Source organism: Ambystoma mexicanum, chromosome 5p (assembly GCF_040938575.1).
Source record: "Ambystoma mexicanum isolate Mex_15411 chromosome 5p, UKY_AmexF1_1, whole genome shotgun sequence".
NCBI lineage: Eukaryota > Metazoa > Chordata > Amphibia > Caudata > Ambystomatidae > Ambystoma > Ambystoma mexicanum.
In genome coordinates this window covers 843189688-843216388 of record NC_090930.1, presented here as the reverse complement: position 1 = coordinate 843216388, position 26701 = coordinate 843189688, and the positions used below count along the sequence as shown (strand labels likewise).

At 47.6% G+C, this 26701-nt stretch overlaps 2 protein-coding genes across 2 annotated transcripts in view; one reads left to right on the top strand and one right to left on the bottom strand.

Moving 5' to 3' along the window:
* The window catches only part of GPR141 (G protein-coupled receptor 141), a 299560-nt gene extending 275480 nt beyond the window's left edge, over positions 1-24080 (bottom strand). The window contains exon 1 of the mRNA XM_069613269.1: positions 23946-24080. The gene's annotated coding sequence lies outside the window, so the exon portion shown is untranslated. The remainder of the gene's footprint in view (positions 1-23945) is intronic.
* Positions 3271-4453, top strand: LOC138480590 (myb-related transcription factor, partner of profilin-like). Its single transcript, XM_069612303.1, has 2 exons — positions 3271-3691; positions 4110-4453. Exons 1-2 carry the CDS (start codon positions 3271-3273, stop codon positions 4451-4453), a joined length of 765 nt encoding a protein of 254 aa, XP_069468404.1.
* Positions 24081-26701: the final 2621 nt, after the last annotated feature.

The following is a 26701-nucleotide window of genomic DNA, read 5'->3' as shown; positions in this document are numbered from 1 at the left end:
TTCCCCACCATTGCCCCACGAAAGATCCATTTCTTCTGAGAAGTAGTCAGGTTGTCCAACAAATCCCCACTACCCAGCACTATGGTCTTAAAATCCATATGAACCTTCTCCTCAAGAATCCTTTCACAGATCTGGTCAAATTCAAACCACAGACCTCTCACCCTTGAGCACTCCCACAACATATGCTCAAAGGTGCCCACTTCGTGTAAACATGCCCAACATTCCGAGCTGTCACTCATTCCCCTCTTCATCATTCTCTCAGGCGTCCAGTATCTCCTATTCAAAATCTTTATTTGACACAACCTGTCTGCAAGAGTCAAAGAACACAGCTTCACATTCTCACAAATACACGTCCAATCATCCTCCGTAAAATCTTCTCGATTTCTCTGATTCCAATCCAATCTTAAAGCCTCATTAGCCTGATAGTTTGACACAACCAGCCGATAAACATAACTAACCAGGCCACATCCACTCACTCCAGGCTCCCAACCCAGCATGTTCGTATTGATTTTCTTTTCCATATCCACCACCCCCACCGCCCTCCTGATCTTCCGATAATCTGCCAGGCGAAAAGTAGGAATGTCAAACTTCAACTGTATCTCCATAGCCGTCATCCAATTCAAGCCATTGAACAGATCACCAATCCACCGCACCCCAGCCAGGTACCAATCATGCCAGAACAAAATGTTCCCCTCATGTGTAATACTTGGATTCAGCCAAATGGAAGCACTCGGATCTTTCAATGCCTTGAAACCCAAACACTCACACAATGCCACCCAAGAGTTCCGCAAACTCCTGGTCAATGGGCCTACCATCTTAGCCTGACGTGGCTTACTGGTCAACACAGCCCCAGGCAACAAAGGTCCTACATGGCTAGACTCTGCACACACCCAATCATCATGCTCCGATTTGAAAAAGGCAAATATATACCGAGACATAAAAGCCAGATGGTATGCCTTGAAATTAGGGACCCCCAGCCCACCTTTAAATAAAGGTAATTGCAGTTTGCCAATTTTCAGACGCTGAGGTGTACGATCCCACAAAAATTCCTGCATGAGTCTATCCAACACACGCCAAAAATGTTTCTCAATGTCTACTGGCATCATACTCAGAACAAAGTTTACTCTAGGAGTCGACACCATCTTCAAAGCGTTTACCTTCCCCCAAAGGGAAAGGTTCAACAAACACCATTGTTCCAAATCCAATTTGAAATTAGTTCACACCATAGTAATGTTTACACTCACAAAATCAACAACATTGGGCAAAATCCAAACCCCCAAGTACAATAGTTTATCAGCACACCACTTAAAACCCAACCTGGTAATAAATTGTTTGTCGCACAGCGGAACCAATGGTAAAACCTCCGATTTTGCCCAATTGATCTTGTATCCAGAGCACTGGTGAAAGGACTCGAGAAAGTTCATAAGAACCGGCACTGACTCTCCAAGGTTCTTAAGGACCAATAATAAGTCGTCCGCGTATAACCACATTTTTTGCTGCATTCCCCAACAATTAATGCCCTGTAATCCCTCCTCATTTCACAACCTTATAGCCAAAGGTTCAATACTAATTACAAATAACAAAGGTGACAATGGGCAACCTTGTCTGGTGCCACGTTCCAATTTAAACGGTTTCGATCTCTGACCATTAGTTTTAACATCTGCTGTAGGCCTGGTAAACAGCAGTTTAATCAAAGAACAGAACTGAATCCCAAAACCCATCTTATCCAATACTTTAAACATGCGTCATTCTTACAGCAAGCAGCAAATCAGCCTAAAATCAGAGCAAAAACGCAACCCCTCAGAGAAACACTTTATCACTATTGAACACAGCATTTGTTTGTTTGTCCTAGCCGCTAACACTGACAGTAGAACCAGGCAGCACACAGACGGGAACTTTCTTGAAGGATGAGTGTTTCAAAACATACAGCGTTTTGTTTTTCATTTATTTTCAAAACTACATCACACTTCCTCTTGGTAAATCTTGTATTTTGCAATGACCAGTTAATCATGACACGGTTTTCCTTTAGTTTTCTACTTCAACAAACATATCCCGAGAAATATTCCACGCCCTGGTTCAGAGTAATGGGTTGGTCAGTGGAAAATGACATTTCCTTCAGATATTGCAATGCCTAGTTCAAAAGCAGAACAACATTACCAATAGAACAACACCATTAATACACGTTTTTAATAATAAACTCCTAACACTTAACTGGCCTCTGTCCACGTTTTAATCTACAAATGCCCTCCCTGCTGCACATTAACTGGTCCTACACCAGTTACCTTTAAATGCTTCAACCAATACTTCTCCCAGATCATTCACCAGAATAATAGCAAATTAAAATCTCATACCATAACTAAAGGTCAGAAATAACACCCACACCGTTACAAGTCAGACCAATCATGACAGTGCTTAACACAAACAAGGCACACACGTGAAACATAAAGCACAACTTAAACAAACAAACCTAAACAAACAGTGTTCTGGAACCTTGGCTATCCGGAGCACTGTTCCTTACAGTGACAGCAAAGGAATCCAAATAAGAAACAGACTATTCATCTTTCCAAAACACGAAAGGCCAGAAAAATACAAGAGGAGGGAATACGGACACACATTTGCCATCGGTGTTGGACCAAAATAACGGTAAAAAAATGCCAAATGGGAAAAGAGAAAAATGAGTGGGCACCACTTAGTAAAAATCCACTTGGATAAAACAATGCATAATGGTAAGCCTTGTTCAAAAAATTGTTCAGAAAATTGTACAGGAGCTGGCTGTGATGAGTCTGGAGACACCCTGACTCGAAATACATGTGAAGCAGGAGACCGAGTAAAAATACCAAGGCCCTCATTCCGAGCTTGGAGGTAAGTACAGGTACTTTCCGGCATGGCGGAAAGTACGAGACCGACCTGGTGACAGACCACTAATTGCGGCCCATTACGACCTTGCGGGCGCGAGCTTTTCGCCATGCCGGAAAAGTACCTAGCGGCATGCCGCTAAATGACCCCTAAAACCCCCTACCGGCATGCTGCGAGACGTACTTAACCACACCGCCACGGAAGTAGCAACGTCTGTAAATAACGGTGACCGTAATTTACGGATGCCGTAAAGTACGGTCACCGCAAAATAATGGAACCAGAAATTTCGTCATCGCACAGGAACGGGAATGAGCGCGGCGGCCATCTTTAAAAATACAATCCATTGCCATCCTCATCAGGCAGCACCCTTGGGAGCAATCTGAAGTTTGGGAAAGGACCACACATCCAGGACCAATGCCTAAAGCCCCAAAGAAGTCTGAGGACCGGCTCCGCAAGAAGCGATTCAGCCCGGAAGTGTTGCAGGCCATGGTGGACAACCTGGCGGAGCACGCTGACGTCCTGTTCAGCACTAACATGCGGCGAGAGGCAATAATCCAGAAAAAAAACATCTGGGCACAAACCGCCCAAAGGGTGAGCGCAGTAGGCACCACCCCCCGCACCCTGAAGGACTGCCGCAAGCGGTGGGATGATTTGCGGGTGTGGGTGCGGAGCCTCGTCTCCACCAACCGGAGTCAGGCACTGCAGACCGGAGGGGGTCCAAGTTCCCCAATAAGACTGGAGCCATGGGAGGAGACATGCGTGTCATTGATCGGGACCAAATCGATAGAGGGCGTCGGCGATAGGGAGTGCGGGGCTACGTCGTCTGCCGATGGAGGTGAGTGCCCAAAGTCAACACTGCCAATGGCATTTACATGATGTATACTCCCCCAAGGGCCGTGAAAGGCACCTTGTCATGCTGCACCCCCCCATCCAAATAATGCAGAGCCAACTGCCACGCAATCAAGGGCCAATTGCAAGTACATAACGCACATCAACCATAGTGCACTAACTTGCACATCCCATTATGCACACTGTGCAGCAGGTTCAGCAGTGTGCGAGCCAGACTGCACATTACCAGGGCAGGATGAGTTACTCCGACACCTGCGTACATACCATACACATGCATATGTACTAGTGCTGTTGCAACGCCCAAAAGGCCACAAACCCCAAATGACTGACATGTGAATGCAGCCATCAATGTAATTAGCGTCTCAAACAATCACTCATGTCGTCCCTCTCTTCTACCCCCACAGGCACTGATAATGAGAGCGGGGAGCCCCAGACGAGCAGTCCAACCACCTCCACAGGCAGAGGCAGGGTCTGCCGCATACCAGCCCGGACAAAAACACCCACCCCGGCTCCCCAATGGTCAGTGGAGGATGCACCACCCCAATCCCTCCCTGCATCGGCGCCTGCCACAATGGCCACCTCAAGGTCGGAGGAGTCTTGCATTGCTGGGGAGGTGGCAGCTACGGGCCCCCAGGAAAATGTGGACAGCCCCTTGTCCATCTGTGGGGCGTCCGAGGAGGAGTTCTACACCACAGTCCACACCCCGGAGCCCAGCAATGTCCCCCTGGCGTTGTGCAGTGACTCTTGAGAGCTTGAAACACCTGGCCGTAGTGCACGTGCCGATACACAGGGAGACGACGATCCTGGCCCCAGTTCACCAGTCGAGGCCATACCAGGGCATGTAGGCCCAATACCCTCCAGGGATGAACAACCATCAATGGATGCACTTCGTGCAACACAGCTGACTGCACTCATCACTGGGTTGATGGAGGACAACCGCCAGGCCAGGGTGGAGTGGCTAGATGAACTTAGGGAAATGCGTCGGGCAGTCACAGAGAGCACCAACAGGTTGCGTGACGTCCTAGGACGCATCGCAGATGCCCTTAAGGCTGTGCAAACCAATCAGCAGCCTCAGCAGGAGGACACGCCCTCATCCAGTCGATCCACCCCGGCAAGCCCACCGCGACGCACTCTGCGTTCTATGCGGCGCCGGGACATGCCTCCCCTGGGCCCCGGGAGCATGGATTAACCGGCATTGCTGCCACATGTGGCCTTAATGGACTACATGTGACTACTGTTGTGGAGTTGGGGGGGAGGTGGGTGGGGGCTGAGGGTTTGTTGTGGGGTTGGGGGGAGGTGAGTGGGGGGGGGGTTTGTTGTGGAGTTGGGGGGAGTTGGGTGGGGGTGAGGGTTTTTTGTGGAGTTGAGGGGGAGGTGGGTGGGGGGGTGGAGGTAATGTTTACACTCCTCCATTTATATTTTCAATACACCATTGGAGTTGCAAAGTTTAACCTGTGTGGACATTCATCATTGAGCATGTGTATTATGACGTCTGACAGTGCATGGCCTACAAGTATACACACACCCAGTGCCCTGTGTGCCCATGTAATGCCACCCTCTGCTGACTTGTGTTTTGGTTATTATGTCCTATCATTGTTTGCCGCACGACATGTCCCTCCCGTGCACCGCCTCCATGATGCTGTCTTGCCCCTTCCTCCTCCTCCTTCACTCCATCTTCATCTGCTGCTAGCAGTCCCATGACAGGGACAGAGCCACATTCCAAGGGATGCACATTTTGTTCCGCTTTACACATGAGTTGGGGGGCTTGGACACCACATTGCAGTAGATGGGTCCCCCACCAGTCTAGCTTCGGCAATTCATATGTGCCTTATGCAAGCCAGGTGACTGCTTCATCTCCACGCATGCACGGGTATGGCCAGTATTTTATGGCTCCCTGGGCCTGTTCTGTGAGTTTCTGACAGGGGTCCCGTACCATGGTGTCAAGGGAAAGCCACCAACACCTGCATGTCTAGCCAATTAAGTTAAGTGTTTGGTCTGTCATGGTGGAGAACTGAACTTGTCTGACATGGCAGCAGGTCATTGATGCCCATACGCACATGTCCATGGATGCATTTAGCCCATTCATGGCCACAATATTTGTCCAGTGCAATGGAATGCTGTAGGGGGGTGCGTCTACGCGATGATCCATGAACAATGGCACGCACATCTCGTGGTACGTGCTTCGTTGATGCATGCAGCAGTCTTGATGTTAGATCCATGAAGTGCTGTGTACTGTGTGAATCCATAGTTGGGTGTGTTGGCTTTAGTCAGTGGCTCATATTCATCATACTGCTCTGTTCCATACTATGGTGAATTCCACCACTCCTATGGGTGTGCCAAACCGGTGATGTGGTGTGGTATCCCTGCTGCCCTCATCCACTCACGGGGATGACTCTCCGTGTGGTGACATGCTGGAGGCAGCCACATTCTGCATATGCAGTGTGTCTTCCTATATATCCTTACGGTTGTGGGGGCCGCCAATGAGTGGTGCATGTGTTGTGGGATTTGGCCTTGTCAGATGTTGGTAATGTTGTTTTTGGTGTGTGCCTTACTCCAACGATGTGGGAATCTGTACTCATGTGCCATTACACTGGTTGTGTGGCACGGTGTTTGGTGGGGTGAACATCGTGCACTGGCTTCATCATTTCAACCCAGTTTGTTTATGCAGGCACCCACCTCATGGCACCAATGCACTGGCATGACACAGTCAGACGAGTCTCACCAAGCAGCCAGGCATGTCATCCTGCATGTAGCCCCATGCGGCACGGTAGCGTGGAGTTCAGCTGGCCCATTGAGTCATGAGTTGTTCATGGATGTCGGGCCCACCGTTGTGTGATGTTCTTGCTTGTGTTGAATTCCGTCTGCAAGTTGGGGGAGTGGTATTGCTTGCGGTTGCGATCCGCCACCTGCATACCATGCAGGTCCACCTAATCCACGTGGGTGCTGTCAGGGGCACCCATGTCATTTGGCATGCCTGCCAATGCATGTGGGCCAACGTTTGTGGCGTATATCTCCTGGGTAGTCCATGTTAGGGATTTGTAGCCCCTTGTGGGCTTGAGGAGGTGATCCAGCACTTGGTTCTGCATCCGTGTAATGGACGGTTGTGACATGCCATGCATGGGCCCCACTGTGTGCTGGTAGGTGCCTGTGGCATGGGTTTGGGGCACAAGCACCACCTTCAGTTGTGCCGGGAGATCAGTGTGTATTTGTATTCTGCTCGCTTATCTGGTAATTTCTCGGCCCAACTATGGTGGCGATGGTGTCACATTCAAGCTGGTATGGGGTTGTTTATCTGCTCAGGGGTTTCCTTGAACGACCGGACCTGCTGCATGGGAATGGGGGCTGCTGGGGTGGTGATGGAGGCTGCACTGGTGCTGCATGCTGGGCCTGTCCCTCCTCCTTCTCCCCCTGTGTCTCCTCAGTGGGGGGGGCTGGTGTAGTTCTAGTGGTTGTGCCCTTGCTGGCAGGGCCTCCTGCTTCATGGACTGCTACCACTATTGGTCTCATCTTGGTGTGGGAGGGGGTGTGGTGTGTGGATGTGATCCTTTTCTGCTGTGGCAGACTCCATTGCCTCCACCTGTGCTGATTGTGTGCACCTGTGGTTCTGGGAACCACTGCTCAGGGTTCTTTACTCCTTCTCTGAGATGCCTGTATGTACTCCATGCCGGTAAGGTATACTTAAGGAGGCCGTTATTTAGGTGTGCTCCTTACTTGTGATCAGCTCCGGTTTACGCCATGGCGCTAATTTCGGCATGCTGGGGCGCACGCGCGACCCAAGACCGATAATTACGGCATAGTAGTTTACGGTGCCGTAAATAGCGGCCTGACAGGTCAGAATAGCCCGTAGCGGTAAGCGATGCCGGTATTCCTTTACCGGCATTGTTTTTCCCTTACCTCCAACCTCGGAATGAGGGCCTAAGTCACACAGCCGCTCTCCGTTAAGCCCAACTTGGGTGTGAGGTTACTCAAAGTTTAAGTAAGTTAGATCATGTATCTAAAGTAATGCACTTGTTCTAATGAAGAAGTCTTTTGTTGTTTTTCAAAAATAATGATTTATCGAAGAAACAGTCTCAAAATAGAGAAGTCACTAATACATTCTTAGTGAGGAAGCAATTGCCACAGCTTGTTAGTGAATCAGACTCAATATGCCAATGCATTTCGGAAAGCAATTTCCTTCATCAGGGCTAGTCTGTGTGGTGTGGCAGGCTTTATACATAGGTAGTACAGGGTTGAAATGGTTGTGGAAGCCATAAAGGCGTTCGTGATGAGCGCCTGATGGAAATCAGGGCAGACAGATACCGTCACTTCTGCGGCGTGTGTCTCACGTGTGGTCAGAGATCCATCCAGTGAAGGCGAGCGAAGTCTTCGCTGTGTGACTTGGTATTTTTACTCGGTCTCCTGCTTCACAAGAAATTGCCAAATGCCTGTTGTCTGCGCATTCGGCATAGTAGAAAATGTTGAATACTGAAATAGGTAAGCGAGGGTTATGGGGTGCTCCCCGCTGCCCTAGTTCGGCATCATGGGCTTTGGGGTTGTAGGGGTGTCCCCTGCAAACATTAAACGCAAAGCCGGGGACAAATGAACAAAATCTCAAAAGCTTGAATTACAGAATGCAAACAAGTCGGCTTTGCAATTTTGAAACTCAAGCTTGGGATTTGGTTTTTTAACGTAGATCCTTGCCATCTCCCCCTATCTAAAACAATAGTGGTTTGCTCCACTAGGTGATGCTAAAATGTCACTGTGGTGAAATGACAACTGCTCTGATGAGTACAGGGATGAGTAGCGAATACAACCCCCACTGAGCCCCATGCTACTAATAAACAAGCAATTACCCCAATCAGAGAAGTGAAACAGTCACAGCCTAACAGGCATGCTCCCTTTGCCTCATAATGTAGCGCAGGCCGCAGGAAGGCTATACTCTTCAGGAGGGGTGCGAGCTGGTACAGAAGCAGACCGAATAAACATAGTACTGTGGTACAAAAATAACAGTAACTCCAACCAAGGTCTTGTGAAAATGGGGCCCTTTAATTAAACTAGTAAATTCTTTAACCCACCATTGTAAAGGGACACACAGGGAATGCAGACTTAGGAGTTAAGAGGGCCTCCGGGTTAAAGACAGAGGTGCATCATTTAGGCAGTAAAGATGTCATTCAAGTGGTAGAGAGTGGAGTTTTACAAGTCACTAGGGACCTTTAAGGCAGGCCAGGGGGGGCAGGTCTGCTTCAAATATCACGTGATGCTGGTCTTTGGGGCTTAACACCATCGAGCCAGGCTTTTAGGTACTTTGTTGCAGTTCAAGATGGTGTGGAGAAGGGTTGAGTAGAGATTCCCAATGACAAGTCAATGTCGAGACAATTTGAGGTGAGAACTCCCGATGAGTCCATTCGGCACACAAGGCGGGTTCAGTCAATGACCATGAGCAGGACGAGTCATTGCTTGAAACGAGTCGAGATGAGAATTCCACTGTATTGAGTTGGTGGTGGAAACGCTGCATATCAGCTGCTTATATGGGTCAAGTCAGAGGTCAAGTGGAGGTGAGATACTTGGCTTCAGTGGGTTGATTTGCTGTCGAGATGGGTCATAAAGCAGTTAAATGAATCCAAGCATTAATTACAAAGGCAGCACCGCAGATTCTGTAGTAGCTCGAAGTGAGGCGAGGATAGTCAAGCCAACTCAAAAAGTGTCCTGATGTGGCAGACAGGTTTTGTGCTGCTTCTGAGTTGCTAGGAGATCCGGCCCATAGTCTCCAGGGGCCAGAGATTTGTTCTAGGCTTCCACACCAGGAAGGTTGCCAGGGAGCACCTACATGGATCCTTATTCTCCAGTGAGGAGGAGCGCGGTTCCAGTGTTCAGGTACACCCTTAATTAGGCAAAATGCCTCGTGGATTAGACCGGTCCATGCCTGTTGTTTTAGATTTAACACTGACAGCTGTACCATGGGCCCTTTTTATCTTATGATGTCACACCCAGAGAGCTCTGTCTGGAAGTGGGGAGGGGAACAGGTCGTTTCAGAGCCCTAGCAAAACCCAAAATGGTGTGATCTCTCTCCTCTGCTACTCTTACTCTGTCTCTTTCGTCGGTCTGCCTATATCAATATGACTCCAATTATTAGCACTCTGTTGAAGTCTGGGCTGTCTTTGAATCACTGATACCCAGCTGAACCTGGAATATGTGACATGTCTTCTAAGGGGAATCAAAGAGGGGTTTCCAGAGTGGGATGCAAGTGGTTGTTTTGGGTATGGCCAGCTCAGACACCTTAATGCACACCAGGCACTCATGAATATGTTATTGTCTTTCAAACTGATAATAAAATAACACCAATAGCTTGTGGCTGTATAAGTGTTTAATCCCAACAGCCGCCATGCCAAAACCAAACATGGATTATATTTTGTTTTACAAATGGCCACCAGACATCTAGGGGCCCACAATCATTATATTTTGAACCACAGGTTCCCACAGTTAAAAGGCCACCCCTGCCTCGGACCTTTGAACCTGCCCTTTTGCCAATATTAGGCAAGTGCTAGGGGATGTCAGTAGACAGTCACACCAGGACTGTGACTCGCTCGACCAAGAACTCAACACCATCCCCACAACCAACATCAACCACCATACCCCAGTGAAAAAATACACCCTCAAGACTAAACTTCCACACCCTGATACACTCAAGAACTCTGCTTCAACAAAAGAACCATCAGAAAAGAAGAGACGACTTGCCGAAGTCCTGCAGCGCATCCAACCTCACCCTGCTCAAGGAATCCTGTGCTAAACCCAGATGACTCATCACCACTGCCAAGGCCAACTACTACCAAAACGTCATAGCCAAGGCAAACAATGAAAGCAGAGACCTCCTCAAAGCAATCAAGTGCTGCATCAACCCTCTGCCCGACCCACCCATACCACACTCCGTTGAAATATCCACCATCATCAACTCGTTCTTCATCAATATGATCAGCATGATCCGCTAACACATAGACACCAATGCTACAGCTGACAGCACACTACACATCCCATCTCACAATATTACAAACATCTGGAGAACTTTCAAGACAATCACTACGGAAGACCTCACTGCCATTCTAGCATCCATCAAGGCCACACCATTTACGGATGACATTCTCCCTGTCTACGTACTCAAAACACTTCCAACACTCCTCCATTACCTTACAATCTTCAAAAACTCCCTAACTTCTCCTCGACCCTCAAGACCAGAAAAATCCTCCTGCTTCTCAAGAAAATAACACTGAACCCTGGAAACCCCAGCAACTACTTCACCATTACTCACCTTCCCTTCCTAGGTCAAATCCTTGAGAAAGCAGTAGGTACACAACTTCTCCAACACATCAAACCCAACAACCTACTTCAGTCCTACCAATCTAGCTTCAGACCCAGATGCAGCACACAAATGGCTACCATCAAGGTGATTGACAATGCCCTTAACATTCTTGATGATGGCCATCCTTGCCTCCTGGTTCTGCTTGATCTCACAGTAGCATTTGAGCATTTGACACAGTAGACTACCAGACACTTATTGTCAATCTACATCACCACATAGGGATGAGCAAGATCATCATCAGCTGGTTCAAATCATACCTTGCTACTCGACCACAGGGTCTACAAATGGATTCCTCAAGACTACCAACTCTACATATCTCCTGTAGAGTGTTGCAAGGATTAATCCTCTCCCCCCTGATTGATAATGTTTACATGGAACCCTCCTTGCTCCACACAACATCCACTCCACCAATACACATATGACACTCAGCTCTACCTCAAGATATCCTCCATCGAAAGACATTCACAGACACAAAGCCTGCCCCTCATTGATCCAGTCATGGATGTCCAGTGCTTACCTGAAGCTCAACCCCTCCAAAAGTGAATTCATATGACTAACTAACAACACGAACACCCGGACATCCAGACCATGCACTCTGCTATGTACCTCGAGGGCTTCACACCCAAGTTGGCCATCTGTGCCTTGGGTTTGACGTAGACAGTCACTTCTCTTTCAAACAGCACGTAGCAAGGAAGACACAAACGGCTTGGTACCAACTTTCTCTCTTGTGGAAAATCCCTTCCTCCACGAAAACCACTTCAGATCTGCTGTCCAAGCCTTGGTCCTCTCCCACCTGGATAGTGACAATGCTCTCTACGAAGACATTCCAGCGACTACCCTGACTGTACTGAGATGTGTCCTGCAGGTTGCAGCACGGCTCATCAAATTACTCTGCAAATTCGACCACATCGCCTGATCCTCATTGAACTGCACTGGCTCCCACTACAAGCCTGTATCATCTTGAAATCCGGCTGCATCATCAAAAAGGCTGTCACTCTGAAGTCTCCAAGTTACCTCACTGAGAAACTCAGCCTCTCCGGAGGCCTACGATCCACCAGAAGTAAGGATATGTGCAGATTTGAACTCTGACGGTGCAGGAAGGGAAAAAACAGAAGACAGGCCTTCTCTGTCTACACCCGAAGACTCTGGAACCTCCTCCCCATCAATATCCGACCGGCCCCCTCGATTCTACAGTTCAGGAAGGAACTCAAGACCATCCTTTTCAATGCATGGCTCCTCCCTAGCACCTAGGTGACTTTTATTAATATGTGCTACATTGTTACTGTGCATTTTTTAGCCTGATAAACATTTTTTAGGAATTCGTTTTAAAATATTTGATATTTGTACAGCTATTTCATTCCTTTAACACCACATACCTTATCCCAGTCATTTAGTTCTTACAAATATTGCCTAGATTTTAATTGCCAATAACCTGTCTGTAAAAAACTCTATTGCACTAAAACTCCCAAGAGTTGTTTAGTTCCACATGCTATTTCGTAATCTTCAGGTGCATCAGCGGCAAGCCGGTCTGTGCCGTCCGCATCTCTGCCCATTACGACGTCTCTTACAAGGTAAGAGTCACCCCATCTCCTTGCTCCCCACAATATGCTCCCCACAATATTATGCATCCCGTAGATGTACTACAAACCGCTCAATAAAACTGAATGAAGAGGACCATTGATCAAAGTGCTCTGCACTCCTACGCTGCGCGACAGTGGGCAGAGATCAGTGCACGCTACATGAACATCACAGTCCATCATCCGGCTAATTCAGTCAGAGTCACGGACTGTTTGGCAATCACCACAGAGAAGATAGTACTATGGACAATGAAAATCCCCCATTGGATACAAGGAGCTGTCCCATGTTAGTTAAGACGCTCAACTCTGGTATCATGACCTACCATGTTGCTAATCAGTAAATGGAGGAAAACGTGACAGAGGAGATTAGGCTTGAGAAACTCCTGTAGAGAGTGAACTTGCTAGAGAGTGAACTGAGCACTGGGGAGACTGCATCAAACTTCTTGTATAGTGAAGGAGGCAGAGACCCAAAAAACAACAAGGTGATAATACATATGGATAAAGAGCATGAAAGGGGAATACCCAATAAACTCAAAGTATTACTGTTGAATACCAAATCCTTAACCAAGCACGCCATAGAGGTGGCAGACTATATCTTACAACATGATCTGGATATATGTGCTGTAATAGGACACTCCGGCAGCCCCCATTTTTTTTTCCCTCGGGTGTACTGCGGGGGTGTCCCCCGCAACACCCCGCTCACCGTACCACACAGTATAGAGAGCAGGTTTTTTTTTACTTACCTAAAATGCATGCCACCAAAGGTTTGAACTTTTGGTGTTCGAACCTTTGGTGGTATGCATTTTCAGACTTTTGGTAAAGTCTGACCTTTTTTTCGGCCCTTTCGCACAGTTCCCCATCACAGAGGTTGTACTGACTGCCATTATCAGTAATCTCAAACCCACAAACTGTGAGGGAGACATATGCCCAGACATCACTGTAAAAGCATGCACACCTTATCTGATAGGCATTCTTACTAAGTTCGTAAATACATCACTTAAGGAAAATCATGTGCCAGAGAAACTAAACGGCGCATGGATTTCACCAATGCTTTCAAAACCCGGACTTGACACCCTCATGCCAACTACCTACAGACCGATTACCAGCACTCCTTTTCTAATTTTTTTTGGATAGGGTGTCATATGAACAAATTCTCGTACACTTGACTAATCACAACATCCTTAACAAATGGCAATTGGGCTTTAGACCAGGTTATGGAACTGAAACCGCTTTATTAGAACTCAAATCCAACATGCTACAAAATATAGACAAGGGACAAACTGTATTACTGATGCTGATGGATTTGTCTGCCGCTTTAGACATGGTGGAACACAAACTACTGATTAATAGACTCAAGGAAGAGGCAAACATCAATGACAATGCAGCAGCATGGGTGAAATCCTTCCTAGAAAACAGATCAATCAATCAACCAGGGTCTGCAGCAGTACCGTGGAAGCAAGCCCAGCACATCCACATTATGGCGTCCCTCAGGGGGCTTGCCTCTCACCATCCTTATACGACATTTTTACTATTCCCTTTTTCCAGTTACTTGAGGATAGGGGAATACACTTTGCTAACTACGCAGATGACACACAATGAGTCATTCTCATAACAGGAAAATATCATGAGGATATGTGTGCATTTAATGATGTATATGGCTTGATCTAAGCCTGGATGCTGGAAAGTGGGCTGGCCCAACAATGACAAAACTGAATAGATAGTAAAAGGCACAAGTATTAGAGTAAACAAACTGGGACCAGAATATTCTCACTTTCAGGTAGCAGGCTGAAAAATCGCTACCAAACAAAAAAAGTCAAAATTCTAGTTGTCTATCTTGACCAAAATCTTAACATGAGAGGCCAAGTTAATAGGTTTGTGTTGACCTGAGCTTACTACAGTAGCTTTCTATTACAGATCTGCCCTTATCTCACAGAAAAAAAGCTGTGAGGCAGTGGCTATGGCCATTCTCAGCTCCAAGATCGACTATTGCAGTAGCTTTTGGTTGCGGTGGGAAAAGGTGACTGTGCCAGACTTGAAATAATTCAGAACAGTGCCATAGGGCAATAGGAGGACTGAAAAAACACGAACACATATCAGAGGCAAGAAAGAAATTACACTGGCTCCCGATTGATGCCAGGATAGAATAATACCTGCTGTTAATATCTGAACAGATCCAACCCAAAGTACATTGCTGACACTATTAAAAGGAAACCTTTGGTATTGTTGGATTTAAGAGTTTTCAGCAATCTGCTGGGGGTGCCCAGACATAAGCTGACCCAGGTTAGGAAAAGCGCCTTTTTTCTTTTTATGCAGCAGCACCAAGAGCCAAGAATGCCATCCCTTGACTTGAGAGAAATATAATAACTTTAATAATCTATTAATTCAAAAATAAACTGAAAACTTTTTTATTTAGATAATTACGTGTTTGTGTAAATGGTCTTCTTTAGTGGCTCTCAGCGTATTTCTGTCTAGTTATCTGTTTGTTTGTTCATTCAACATCAGACAGCGCCTGCATGCCGCAGGGCCATTGGTGTGCGGTAAAAATACAAAAATGCAGGGCCTTCCACCATCCACTACCGACCATACCATAGGGTCATCCGATCCCTACTGTTTCCCCCCTGATTAATTGTAGACCCCATTACTGACAATTACCCTACTTCCCCTGTTGTTAGATCCCTACTCCCTTGTTTCTCTGCTCCCTGAACTGGCTCTTCACCCTGTGATTCTAAAGTGCTGTGTTGCTTCCCGAAGCTAGGCCCGCTCTCAATAAATCAATAAATACCCTTATAATAATAATAATAATAATAATAATAATAATAATAAGGTACATGTGTGCACTATACTTTTTGGCTTGGAGCATTATAATAGTCAGCTCGATTAGCAGAGCTAATTCAAGGAGACAAGATTACCTCCATCATTTTATCAAAAAAACCAAAAAACCTCAGGCTATTTGAGCTGTCTTTAATTGCATTCTGTCACAGTCATGTATAGGCCATAACTAACAAGCATTGCAGGGAGGGAAGGAATGAGGAATGACTGCACAGAGCGGAAGCAATGACAGCATGGGAGCAAATGAAGGGCTGCGACTGAGGGTGAGAGGAGTACTGTGGGGGGAGGAATAATAAATAAATAGCAAAACAAGGACGAATACAAAAATCCAATAGATGAAAGGTAGGCCAGCAGCAGTACACAGGAACATTGCACAACATTTGAAGGAAGGAGTAACAGTGCAAATGGGGTGAAGTAGTGACAGGGCAAAGTGGGGGTGGAGCAACAGCAGGTGGGGGTATATTGACAGTGCAAAGGTGGGCGAAGCGACAGCGCAAAGGGAGGCACGACGATGCAAGGGAGAAGGAAAGACAGTGCAAGGGGGAAGCAGGGACAGCACATTGGGGAAGGAAGGCCAGCACAAGGAGAGAAGGGACAGTGCAAAGGTGAGGGACATCGTAAGTGGAGGAGTAGGGACAGCACACGAGGGGGAGGAAGGACAGTGCAATGGGGGACAGGGCCAGCCCAAGCGGGTGAAGAGCTACAGTGCAAGGGAAGAAGGGGGGACAACTTATTTTATTGGAGCGGTGCAGTACCACTAACAAAATAAAGATGTCTTCATAAGAAACATTTCTTAGGAGAACATCTGTATGCTGACAGTGGTACTGCAGCTCTCCAAAACGAATCACCTACATGGTAACAGTAGCCATAAAGGTAAACCTACATGTAGCAAAATGGGGGTCAGGAAAGTAGCCCAAATATAGCCCAACTCCCTCTGGCTGTAAAAAGAAAGACAACTACACTATCCCAGCTTTGAAAGTGACACTGTCACATGGCATGGTACATAACTTCTGATTGGGATAAAATGTGTGAAACAAGCCAGTATTGGGGGCGTGGCTTGGGCAGCCATGGAGTCGGACGTGCTTCCTGAGCAGCTCCGGAGGATCCGACATATGATCAGTGAAAACTACCTTTAAAAACGCGCCACTGGTTCCAGGATTGACTAAACATGCATGGGAACGTGTGTTCTGCTCCCTGTATAAAGACCGAGAGGATCGTAAGTGGGATTCTGCAGGAATTGCTCGGCGAACGACAGCGGCTGCTCGGTCCATTGCCACACAAGATGGCCAACAACAAACGAAACGAAACTGGAGCACCCGAAGCGGCTGAATAGAGACGGCAGCCGCAGGGAAAGAATGATGATGGCGAAGTGGAGACGGAGCGAAACCCCTGTGGCGGTGAGCCTTGTGTCACGATGGCTTGTGTGCTGACCCGGAAGGCAGGAGCCCAGGGGCAGTGGGGGTGCAAACAGATAGGCCGCACCACGATAGGCACGAGAAGCGCTCGCTCGGCATTGATGAGCAGCAAGCTGTGGCGAGAGGCGGCTGATGGTGCGACTGCTTGAAGATCACTACAACAGCCGATTAGGGTGGAAAAGACGGTCGGGGAGGCACCCGGACGCTGAATGGCGATAGAGAGGCCCAACAAAGGCCGCAAAATGTCGGCGTGAGGGGCCGTGGGCAAGAATAAGAATAAACAACCCACAATGGATATTTTTGCCAAAACACAACATTCCCCTGCGGCCATCGCACCCAAAGGCTTGATGGTACCAGCGGAGGGCACCACAGCGGCTGACAATCATCAGATTTTAGAGGCCATCACGAAGCTGAAAGACTCTTGGGGGGTTGCGATGTTGGACCTGCGCACTTCCGTGGAGGCTAAAATTGAAGCAGTGGGCATTGAAGTCTCCCTGCTGAGGCAAGATGTCAGGGGGCTGGCGGAACGAACAAGCAGCCTGGAAGGTGGAGTGAAAACTAACACGGACGCCAGCACTAACAATGCAAAGGAGATCCATGCCCTTAAACAACAGGTGGCTAACTTGGAGTCTCGAGCAGAAGAAGCAGAAGGGAGAGCGAGGAGAAACAATATTCGCGTGGTGGGCTTGCCAGAAGGTGAGGAGGGCCAGGACCCGACAGACTACGTCGAGAACCTACTCCTACAAGGAATTGGGGCTGGCAAACTCTCGCAGGGATTTGCAGTGGAGCGTGCACATAGAGCCCTTATGAGGAAGCAGAGACCAGGGGCCCCTCCACGGGTGATAATCACCAAAATATTGAACTACAAAGACCGCGACAAAATACTGGAGTACTTCCGAAAAGGTGGAACAATAGAAAGGGCCTCGAGCACCATCACTGCGTATCCGGACTATACTATGTTGGTCCAGAGGCAACGGTACAGTTATGTGACCATCAAAAGGAGGCTGCGTGCGGCTAGGATAAAATATATGCTTCTGTACCCTGCAAAATTGAAGGTGGTGCACAAGAGCAAAATGTATTTTTTTGACACTCCGGAAGAAGCAACGACGTGGCTGGATCTGCAGGGCTGCCCGGAACAAGACACGGAAGAGACCCAAGATGGACGCGATAAGTGACTGGGATACGGTATGCATACCGTTAAGGCGTCGAGTGAGCATCCTAGGGGTGCCTCGATGAAGGCTAAGAACAATGGGTGCGGCTGTAGGAGGCTGATATATTGATAAAATACTGCTGATTGTAATGGACTTCAAGGACTTGAATATAGTGGCGTGTACATATATTCAAATTGTATAGAAATGTGTAGTCAATCCGATGTGCCATAGGAGCGGCAGGGCGACAGCACCCTACCCCCCGAATTATAGTTGTAGTAGTTGTAGGTTGGCCACTAGGGCGGCCTCACCCTGCGGAGCTTCGAGTACAGGCGAGAGCCAGAAAGAGCTAGATGCGGGGGAGCCTGAGATCCAGGGATGGAGCTGGGCAACAGTTGGGGGGTGTGATGTTGGGGAGGGGACGGGAGGCGGGAGGGAGGGGGAACAGGAAGTTTGGTGTGTTTTCGGTTAGAGGGAATTTAGAATGGGATGGGAGCCTAAAAAGATTGGATTGGAATTCAAAGTCAAACTGAACCTGTGGGAGAGGGAACGGAACTGTAACAGGCCATGGGGGACCTTATGATACTTACATGGAACGTGCGGGGGCTCAATAGCTACTTAAAAAGGAACAAAGTTATGTTGTACCTGCGCAGGAAGAAAATAGATATTGCATTGCTGCAGGAAACCCACCTTACACAAGAGAGGATGGACACGATCGCAGGGAAGTGGAAAGGGGTGCTGGTGGGCTCATCGTACTCTGCCTATGCAAGAGGAGTGCTTATATGGGTGGCGCCACATGTCCCTTTTCAGCGATTGCAAGTGATGGTTGAGACAGACGGGAGGATGGTTATGCTGAGGGGACTGGTGGAGAACAGGGAGATCAGCATTGTTAACACGTATGCCCCGAACCAGGACACAGTGGCGTACATTAGGACATTGAGTGCGAACCTGAGCGTATGTGTAGGAAGCGCAGTGATCTGGGGAGGGGACTTCAACTGCGTATTAAACCCGAGGGTGGACAGATCGGATGGGAAGATGGATAGACCGGCCCCTGCAGCTAGGGCGTTACAGACATTGCTGGATGACTTTGGGTTGGAAGATGCATGGAGAGTGTGGCACCCCCCAGGAAAGGCAATATTCACATTGCTCTGCCCCGCAGCAGTTATCAACTATGCTGGATTATGTCTTCGCATCACCTGAAATGATAGCGGAGATTGCACATATGGGCCCTCATTACAACTCAGGCGGTAAGGGGTTTACGGCGCCGTAAACAGCGCCGACCCTTACCGCCTGAGTACGAGGTCCCTTAGCGCCATGGCGGACTTAACACCTGCTTTTAGCAGGTGTTAAAATCCATGGCGCTAAGGGACCATGGAGTTAATTACGCCACCGTAATTTACGGTGGCGTAATTAACGCCTTCCCCACTCCCATTATGCCCTATGGGGCAAAAATGGGCATGGGGAAGGGTAAATGGGGATTGGGGACTTACCGCCCCGCCAAGGTCAGAATGGGGCGGTAAGTCCGCCAACCACCATGGCGTAAACATAGTTTACGCCATGGTGGTAAAGTCACGGCCCAGGCGGTAACTTACCGCCTGGGTCGTAATGAGGGCCATAGAGTATAAGGCCAGGGTCCTCTTGGACCACTCGCCCCTGATTCTCGCATGGCAGTACTGCCCCCAGAGAGCGAGGATCCCGACATGGCGCTTACGAGCGGAGGCGTTGCGGGACCCCTTTTTTAGAGAGGACTTGAGGGAGGAGATCGTAAATTATTTTGAAACAAATACTGAGAGCGTGAACTCTGCGGGAACACTATGCGAGGCCTTCAAAGTTGTCATGAGGGGAGTGGCCATAGCTAAATTCAAGGGCCTACAAGGTGGCGTTTTGGCTGAACTGCAGGAGACGGAAGAAAAATTAGAAGAGGCCTTAAAGGGCGGAGACGATACAGCGGAGAAGCTAGAATTGATACTTAGGCTACAGCAAACATGTGCGGAATATTGGGAGAGATTGTGTAACCTTAATTATAAAAAATACATAGACAGCATGCGGGAGGTGATAAACCGGGGAGACTTTTGGTGTGGTTATATAAGAGTGAGACCCCCAGAGTCACAATCAGAACTATAGAGAGAGAAGACGGTAGTGTAGAGGACACCCAGGAGGGAGTGAATCAAGCGTTTGTGGATTATTATAAAGTATTATACGGAGATGATGGGGAAAGTAGCTGCGCTACGATGGAAGAAACGCTGAGGATATGGGGTTGCCCAAGATAAGCGAGGAGGAGAGAGGGGAACTAGACACCCCGATCACCTTGGAAGAATTGGGGGAGGTGGTGAGGCAGCTGCCTACTAGTAAAACCCCAGAGACAGATGGGCTCCCAAGTGAATTTTACAAAGTATACATAGACGAGGTCCTCCCCCTACTGCTAGAGCTGTTAAACGAAGCGTTCGAGATGGGACGCTTAACGGAGTCACTGAGAGAGGCTGTCATAATGCCTCTCCCCAAACCTAATAAACCTGGGCACAGTTGTGGTTACTATAGACCCTTGTCAATGCTGAATCAAGACGGCAAGATATTAACTGCTGTCTTAGAAAATAGACTGAAGAGGGTTATTAGCAAATTAATACATCTGGACCAAACGGGCTACGTCCCCCATAGAAACATCACCAATAATCATAGGCGACTCCAGAGAATCATTGAGATTGGCAGGGAAAGTGATGAGGAAATGCAATTGTGTCCTTGGATGCGATCAAGGCCTTCGACTCCGTTAAATGACCATGGCTCCTGGCGGCCCTGAAGCACTACGGGTTAGGGCCTGGACATGTAAGGTGGGCGAAAATCTTATGTAGCGAACCGCTGGCTAGAGTTAAGACAGGATCTGTGATATCGGAAAGGTGGCAGCTCAGCAGGGGCACTAGACAGGGATGCCCGTGGTCTCCAATGCTCTACATACTGGCCCTGGAACCTCTAGCAATATATCTGAGGCAGCAATATGACACCATAGGCATTGAGGTGAAAGGGGAGCGGCATTTGATCTCCCTATATGCAGATGACATGCTGCTGTACCTGCGCTTCCCAGAAGAAAACCTCCAGTACATTCTGGAAGTGCTCGGGAGATACGCTGTGATGTCCGGCATAGCGGTGAACCCCCAGAAGTCTGGCTTGTTCCCATTAGGGGGGTACATGGGGATTCCAGCGGAGCGGTTACCTGTATTGCAGGTGCCGTAGGCGGTTAGCACATTTCGGTACCTGGGGATAGACATATACCACACTGTGGAGGAAGAGCATAGGTGCAATACAGAAGTAGCCATCAAAAAAATTGAGAAGTGCATGCAGTTTTGGGCATAGCTGCCCTTGGCGATGATGGGGCGGGGAGCAATGCTAAAGATGTTGGTCCTGCCAAGGCTCCTAAACTACTTCAGGAACATACCGTACCTGATTCCTAAAAAGTTCTTCACCAAATTGAATAGCATGTGTAGGGGTTTTTTGTGGCATGGCACGCGGAACAGAGTGGCGTTATGGAAGCTTCAGAACTTCCATGACAAAGGAGGAATAAAGCTGCCCAACTATGAGGCGTACTATGTGGCAAGCCAGTTGCAGTATGTTGCCAAATGGCTCTCTGACGAAGAGACCTCTGAATTTAGGTTGTTTGGGCTTGATTGTGCACCTTTTTATTTGAAAGAGATGATGTGGGTACCCAGGGCGGAAATGGGGGTGGGGGCGCCCTAAAATGATGCTATTGGGGTGGAAGGTGTGGCGCAGGGCATGTCAAATGATGGAGGACCCGTCCCCATGCTCACTGCAGATACCATTGGTTGTATTGACGGGGACAGACGCTCAGCTACGAATGATACTCAGGAACCACTGGGAACCGGCTGGGGTGGCAACAATGGGTGATATTTGGCAGGAGGGTTCTAGTATTGCTTTTGAGGGGCTGTGGGAAGAAACTGGGTTGCACGAGGGCCAGTACATTACGTATCATAGAGTGGTACAGAGGATTAAGAGAATGTGGCCTGAAACTGTGTTGGAGGAAGAATTAGACACCACCATAGACGTGATATATGACATAGCTGAGGGGGGTTACGAGATTTCCAGACTGTACGAAATGTTGATGTCTAAAGTGGGGAAGGAGGTCACGCAGTTGAGACTCGACTGGGAAATGGAGGTCGGGCCCCAATGGGAGATGGGATGTGGGAACGGACGCAGGGGTATCATAAGAAGGTGTCTAGAAACGCGAGGCTGAAACAGATTCAGCTGTACATAACACACATGGCCTATATGACGCCTTGGAGGATATCGAGGTTTGAAAATGCAGGGAGGCAAGCATGCTCCAAGTGTGACGACGAGAACGCGGGCATGGTGCATATGTTCTGGTCATGCCTGATCATAGAGCAATTCTGGAGGGGAGTGAAAGAGAAAATGGAAGAAAAAGGGGTCAAGATAGTAGTGGATACAGTGTGGGCCTGTATGCTGGGGGGGTTTCCCAGACCACAGAAGCTCAGGCATGTAAGTAAGCTGAGGGATCTGGCTTATGTGCTTGCAAAAATGAGGATTGCCATGGGATGGAAGTCATGCCATGTGCTAAAGATAGAGGTGTGGTGGAAAGATTTGCAAAAATGGGCGGAAGCCGAAACCATGGCATGGCAAGAAGCGAGTAGCACAGGGGGGGAGGAGGAGAATGAGTCCCTGATGGCCTGGAAATCACTGATAGCCGAACTGTTTGGGTCATTAGCTGACCTGGCGGAGCTTGTAGAGGAGGGGACTGAACCACAGGATGCAGAAACGGAAGGTTTAATGCAATAGACTCGTAAAGGGGGGTGGGTTAGAACAAGTGGTGGTTAGAAGTTAAGAATGTGTAATGTAACTGTTGGAACATGCACTGTTTGTTTGGTTTGTATTGTTTGATTGTTTGTAAAATTCAATAAAATCTTTTTAAAAAAACAAAAAAAAATCAGTATTGGATTACATCAGCGTAATAGAAAAAGAACTAACATTTAGGGAGTAATTCATGGAATATTTGCGCCGAAAAAAACGGGATATGTGCGCCATTCTGCCCGCAAATCCCTGTTTAACAAATGGGGATTTGCGGGCAGAATGGCGCACTAATCCCATTTTTTTCGGCACAAATAATCCATAATTACCCCATTAGCGTGTAGGACGATTAATGCCATAGCATTTCCAATTGTCATGCCAATCACAAAGTCAGCTTTCTAGCACTCCTTTACTCTCTCACTTCTCTGTAGCAATGGAATTGGCAAAATTTGGGTGGCTCATCGATACTGAGACAAGTCACTACGTTTCAGAAAGGAACTCGAAACTCATGTGTCCAATCTCAGTCACTATTTTATTTATTCTTACATTTTCAGTACATCCTACAGACGAATAAGAAACAGATGGGCCAATGTGTAGGTTCGTTGGGTTCCTGCTGATTGGTGGAAACTACCTGGAGGCTGTCTAGGTCATAATAGAGAACGATACTGAACTGAACGATATATAAATCTTTATCTAAAATACTTGATTTTAGAAAAAGATTTTGGAAATTTAAAACAAATCCTTTATGCAAAGGATTTTTAATAGAAGATGAAATAGTAAAAGGATCCGTGTGTTTGTGTTTACTATTCCCCATCTCTCTCATGGTGTCTCATGATGACAGCATTACTTGAAAAAGTCTGGATGACAATTACTGACGCCCTGTTTTGTTAAGAAACAACCCTTATATTTAAAGAAAAACACATTCTGAATCATTGTCGATTTAGCTGCCCATTGTCATCAAAATGAATGTCTGCATATTCCAATATGTATTGTATTAGTTGATTCTAATTAGACCCGAGTTATTTTCTCATTAACGGAATCAGTCAATGAAAACCACAACTAATTCATATCAGGCGATAAAAAGGTCATGCAGATGAAGAATGTTGAAATTGACAAAAAAGGTACTCACCTAGTCCGTATCTGTATTAAGAAAATACCGAGCTGTACAACGGGACGCCACGGCAGTCAGTGTGAGTCTATCATTGTGTGTGTGCTGTCTGGGGCTGTGTGATTATACTGTATGGTCGTTCCTGTTGCATTTGCAAGCACCAGAACCACAAGTCGGTGGCAGAACAGGAAGTTGACGTCCTGCACTGTTTTAAGCTGTGAACAAGCAGTGGTCGCGTGTGGTAATAGTTTATCTCTAGTGGTTGTGTAACCCTTTATTTCACAAGTTTTTGTCTGATCGTCGGCTTAGAGCATCCTGATACAAATTAAATGTGAATAAACTCATTCTCTTGTTTGCTTTTCAACTGTGAGGATTGTTTTTCCTACTATGAAGAGGGATGTTATTGAACACTGTGTAGGCTTCTTTAATATATAATGCTCTAGTGCAATGGCGGCACAAATGTGTGATTTTTCCCATTGCTAGTGGAAGAACCTTGAGCAGAAGATAAAGAGATAGAACTCAACTGTTGTAGATGATCTTTAAAAATAAGCTAGTCAATCATGTGCCATGAGTGTGTCATGCCAGGAAATGGATAGAGCTAACCGAGGGCAGTGACGTAACACATAATATGGGCCCCCCCTTGCGAGCCATTCTGACCTCCCCCGCCCCCACAAGCTCGGAAACAATATCATGGGCCATACCACACTCTGCGCCAGCCTGGCCCACCACGCATGCACAATGCACACGATGATAATGCTGCTGCAGGGGTACGCCACGCACTGCACTAGGTAAAAAATGCAAGTATGTGTTTTAATCAAACTTTACATCTTTCACCTAGTGTAGAAACAAAGGGGCTGTGCCTGGCTCCTGAATCCTGACACCTGTTAAGATGGATTCCTGAATTCTGACCTGATGGGCAGAGGTTCAGAAGGCCAGCCTAGTTTCTTGTAAGAGGGTAACCTTCTGGACAAGCCAGACCAATCAAGGTAGCATTGGCGGCAGTCAGGACTAGGTCTCAGGAAGGGTGAGAGTGATTGAAGTCCCACAATGAGCACACACAGTAAACGAAACCAGAAATTACTCTCACTCAGGTGTTTATATAAAAAATACATATACATTTATTAAAGGAATTTTAAGTTAAACACAAGATGAAACCACAGTAATATTAACAATTCTAACAAAACTTTATACTAGTGAACATATATACACTAACTATTATCCTAAAGCAATATTAAGCAAGTATAGACCTGCAACCTGTACCAGAAATGGGTCAGACAGTACAAACATACTTTAGACAGTTCTTCAGGAATCACAACCCTAATTAATAGGCAGTCCAATCCCTACGAAGTTTGGAGCTTTGTGCTCAAAAGTATGTTTAGTGCAGCAACACCCGATCATGCGTTAAAGTACAAAACGAGTCTCTTCAAGGGGCTGTAGTGTATCAGGAAGGGGGGCGTGAGGTGATGAAGAATAGAGTTCCACTATTCGAGGAGGGTCTCTACAAGAGGGCAGAGCGATTTCCAGGAATCCAGAATAGGATGGTAGCACAGGCTACCCTAACTAAGGTGAGTGGCCCTTGGGGGACACTTGTGCGTAAATATCCATGGATGTGCCAGGGGCCACCGGTAAGTGTTGCAAGTACTCACCGATTCTCAACGCAGTCCAACCAAACTTTGCCAGTCTAGTCCAGTTCGCTCGCAGGTTCGAGTCCAGCAGTTGTGAGTCTCTTCAGCTTTTAGGAGTTGGGTTCCGAGACGTCAGTCTGTGGCGGAACAGTGGCCTTGTCTCCACTTCTGAGGAAGGGATCGGGTCAGTTCCACTGTAGCTCATTTTTGGGCACAGGGGGGCACAGCAGCAAGGCACCCACGAAGCTTGTCACCACAGCGGGGCGACACAGGTACCGTATAGGCTTGGGTTCGGGCAGACTCCCCTAATTCAAGACCTAGGAATGCTAGTTGTACGAAAGTTGGAAGAGTGCCTTCTACCAAGAGCTTACGGTTCCCACAGTCTCAAGCCAGAACTCGAGATGGCGGTGATTCCAGATCAAAGGTCCCGTACAAGATGGTCAGTTCACTGAGCAGTCCAGGAACACTTCCAAAGGGGCTCATTTGCAGGTTAAGCAAGAGGTGCCGAGAGTAGATGGTCCCACTACTCCAAAAGGTCGAAGTGCCCTTGCAGGCCTTCTGTGATCGATAAGAAACCAGGGCTCTGACGGGACAACAGCAGGGTCAGAGTGCCAAACCTTCTAGCGGGTCTTCAGCGGTGCCACAGATCTGTTTCTTCAGTTCAGGATACTTGGCTCCTTTACTAAGTTCGGTGAGAACTCAGAAGATCGACCTGGAATGGGTTTAGAGTGCCTTCTCTTATCCAAAGTTTGATTCATGCCAAAAACGAAGGGCAACCAATGGAAGATCTGCTCACATTCAACCATCCAAGACATGGACCAAACATGGACCACAGTGGTTGGTCCCAGTTATCCCAGCAGCCCAGACATCCTGGCACCCTGGATGTGTATTGAAACTAGACAGGTCCAGCCCACATCCTGGGCGCACACACACAAGGCATGCAAAAGCCAGCAAAAGCCTCGGTTTGCGCTGGAGCCTGCATGATCAAATAAGGAATTTCCCGGGTCAGCTCGACCTGGGGAAGGCGAAGGGCCACAATGGCCAAAGGACAGATCAAATGACTTTGTGGCATGGCCATTTTAGCCACTGTACACCATCCTGGGTCAAACGTGGTAACGCAGTATGGACCATTGAAAAGAGAAAACATTATTT

Coding starts and splice junctions, on each gene's coding strand:
- LOC138480590 (XM_069612303.1), top strand. CDS start 3,271: ATGCCTAAAGCCCCAAAGAAGTCTGAGGACCGGCTCCGCAAGAAGCGA. Junction 3,692..4,109: donor TACGTCGTCTGCCGATGGAG/GTGAGTGCCCAA, acceptor CTACCCCCACAG/GCACTGATAATGAGAGCGGG.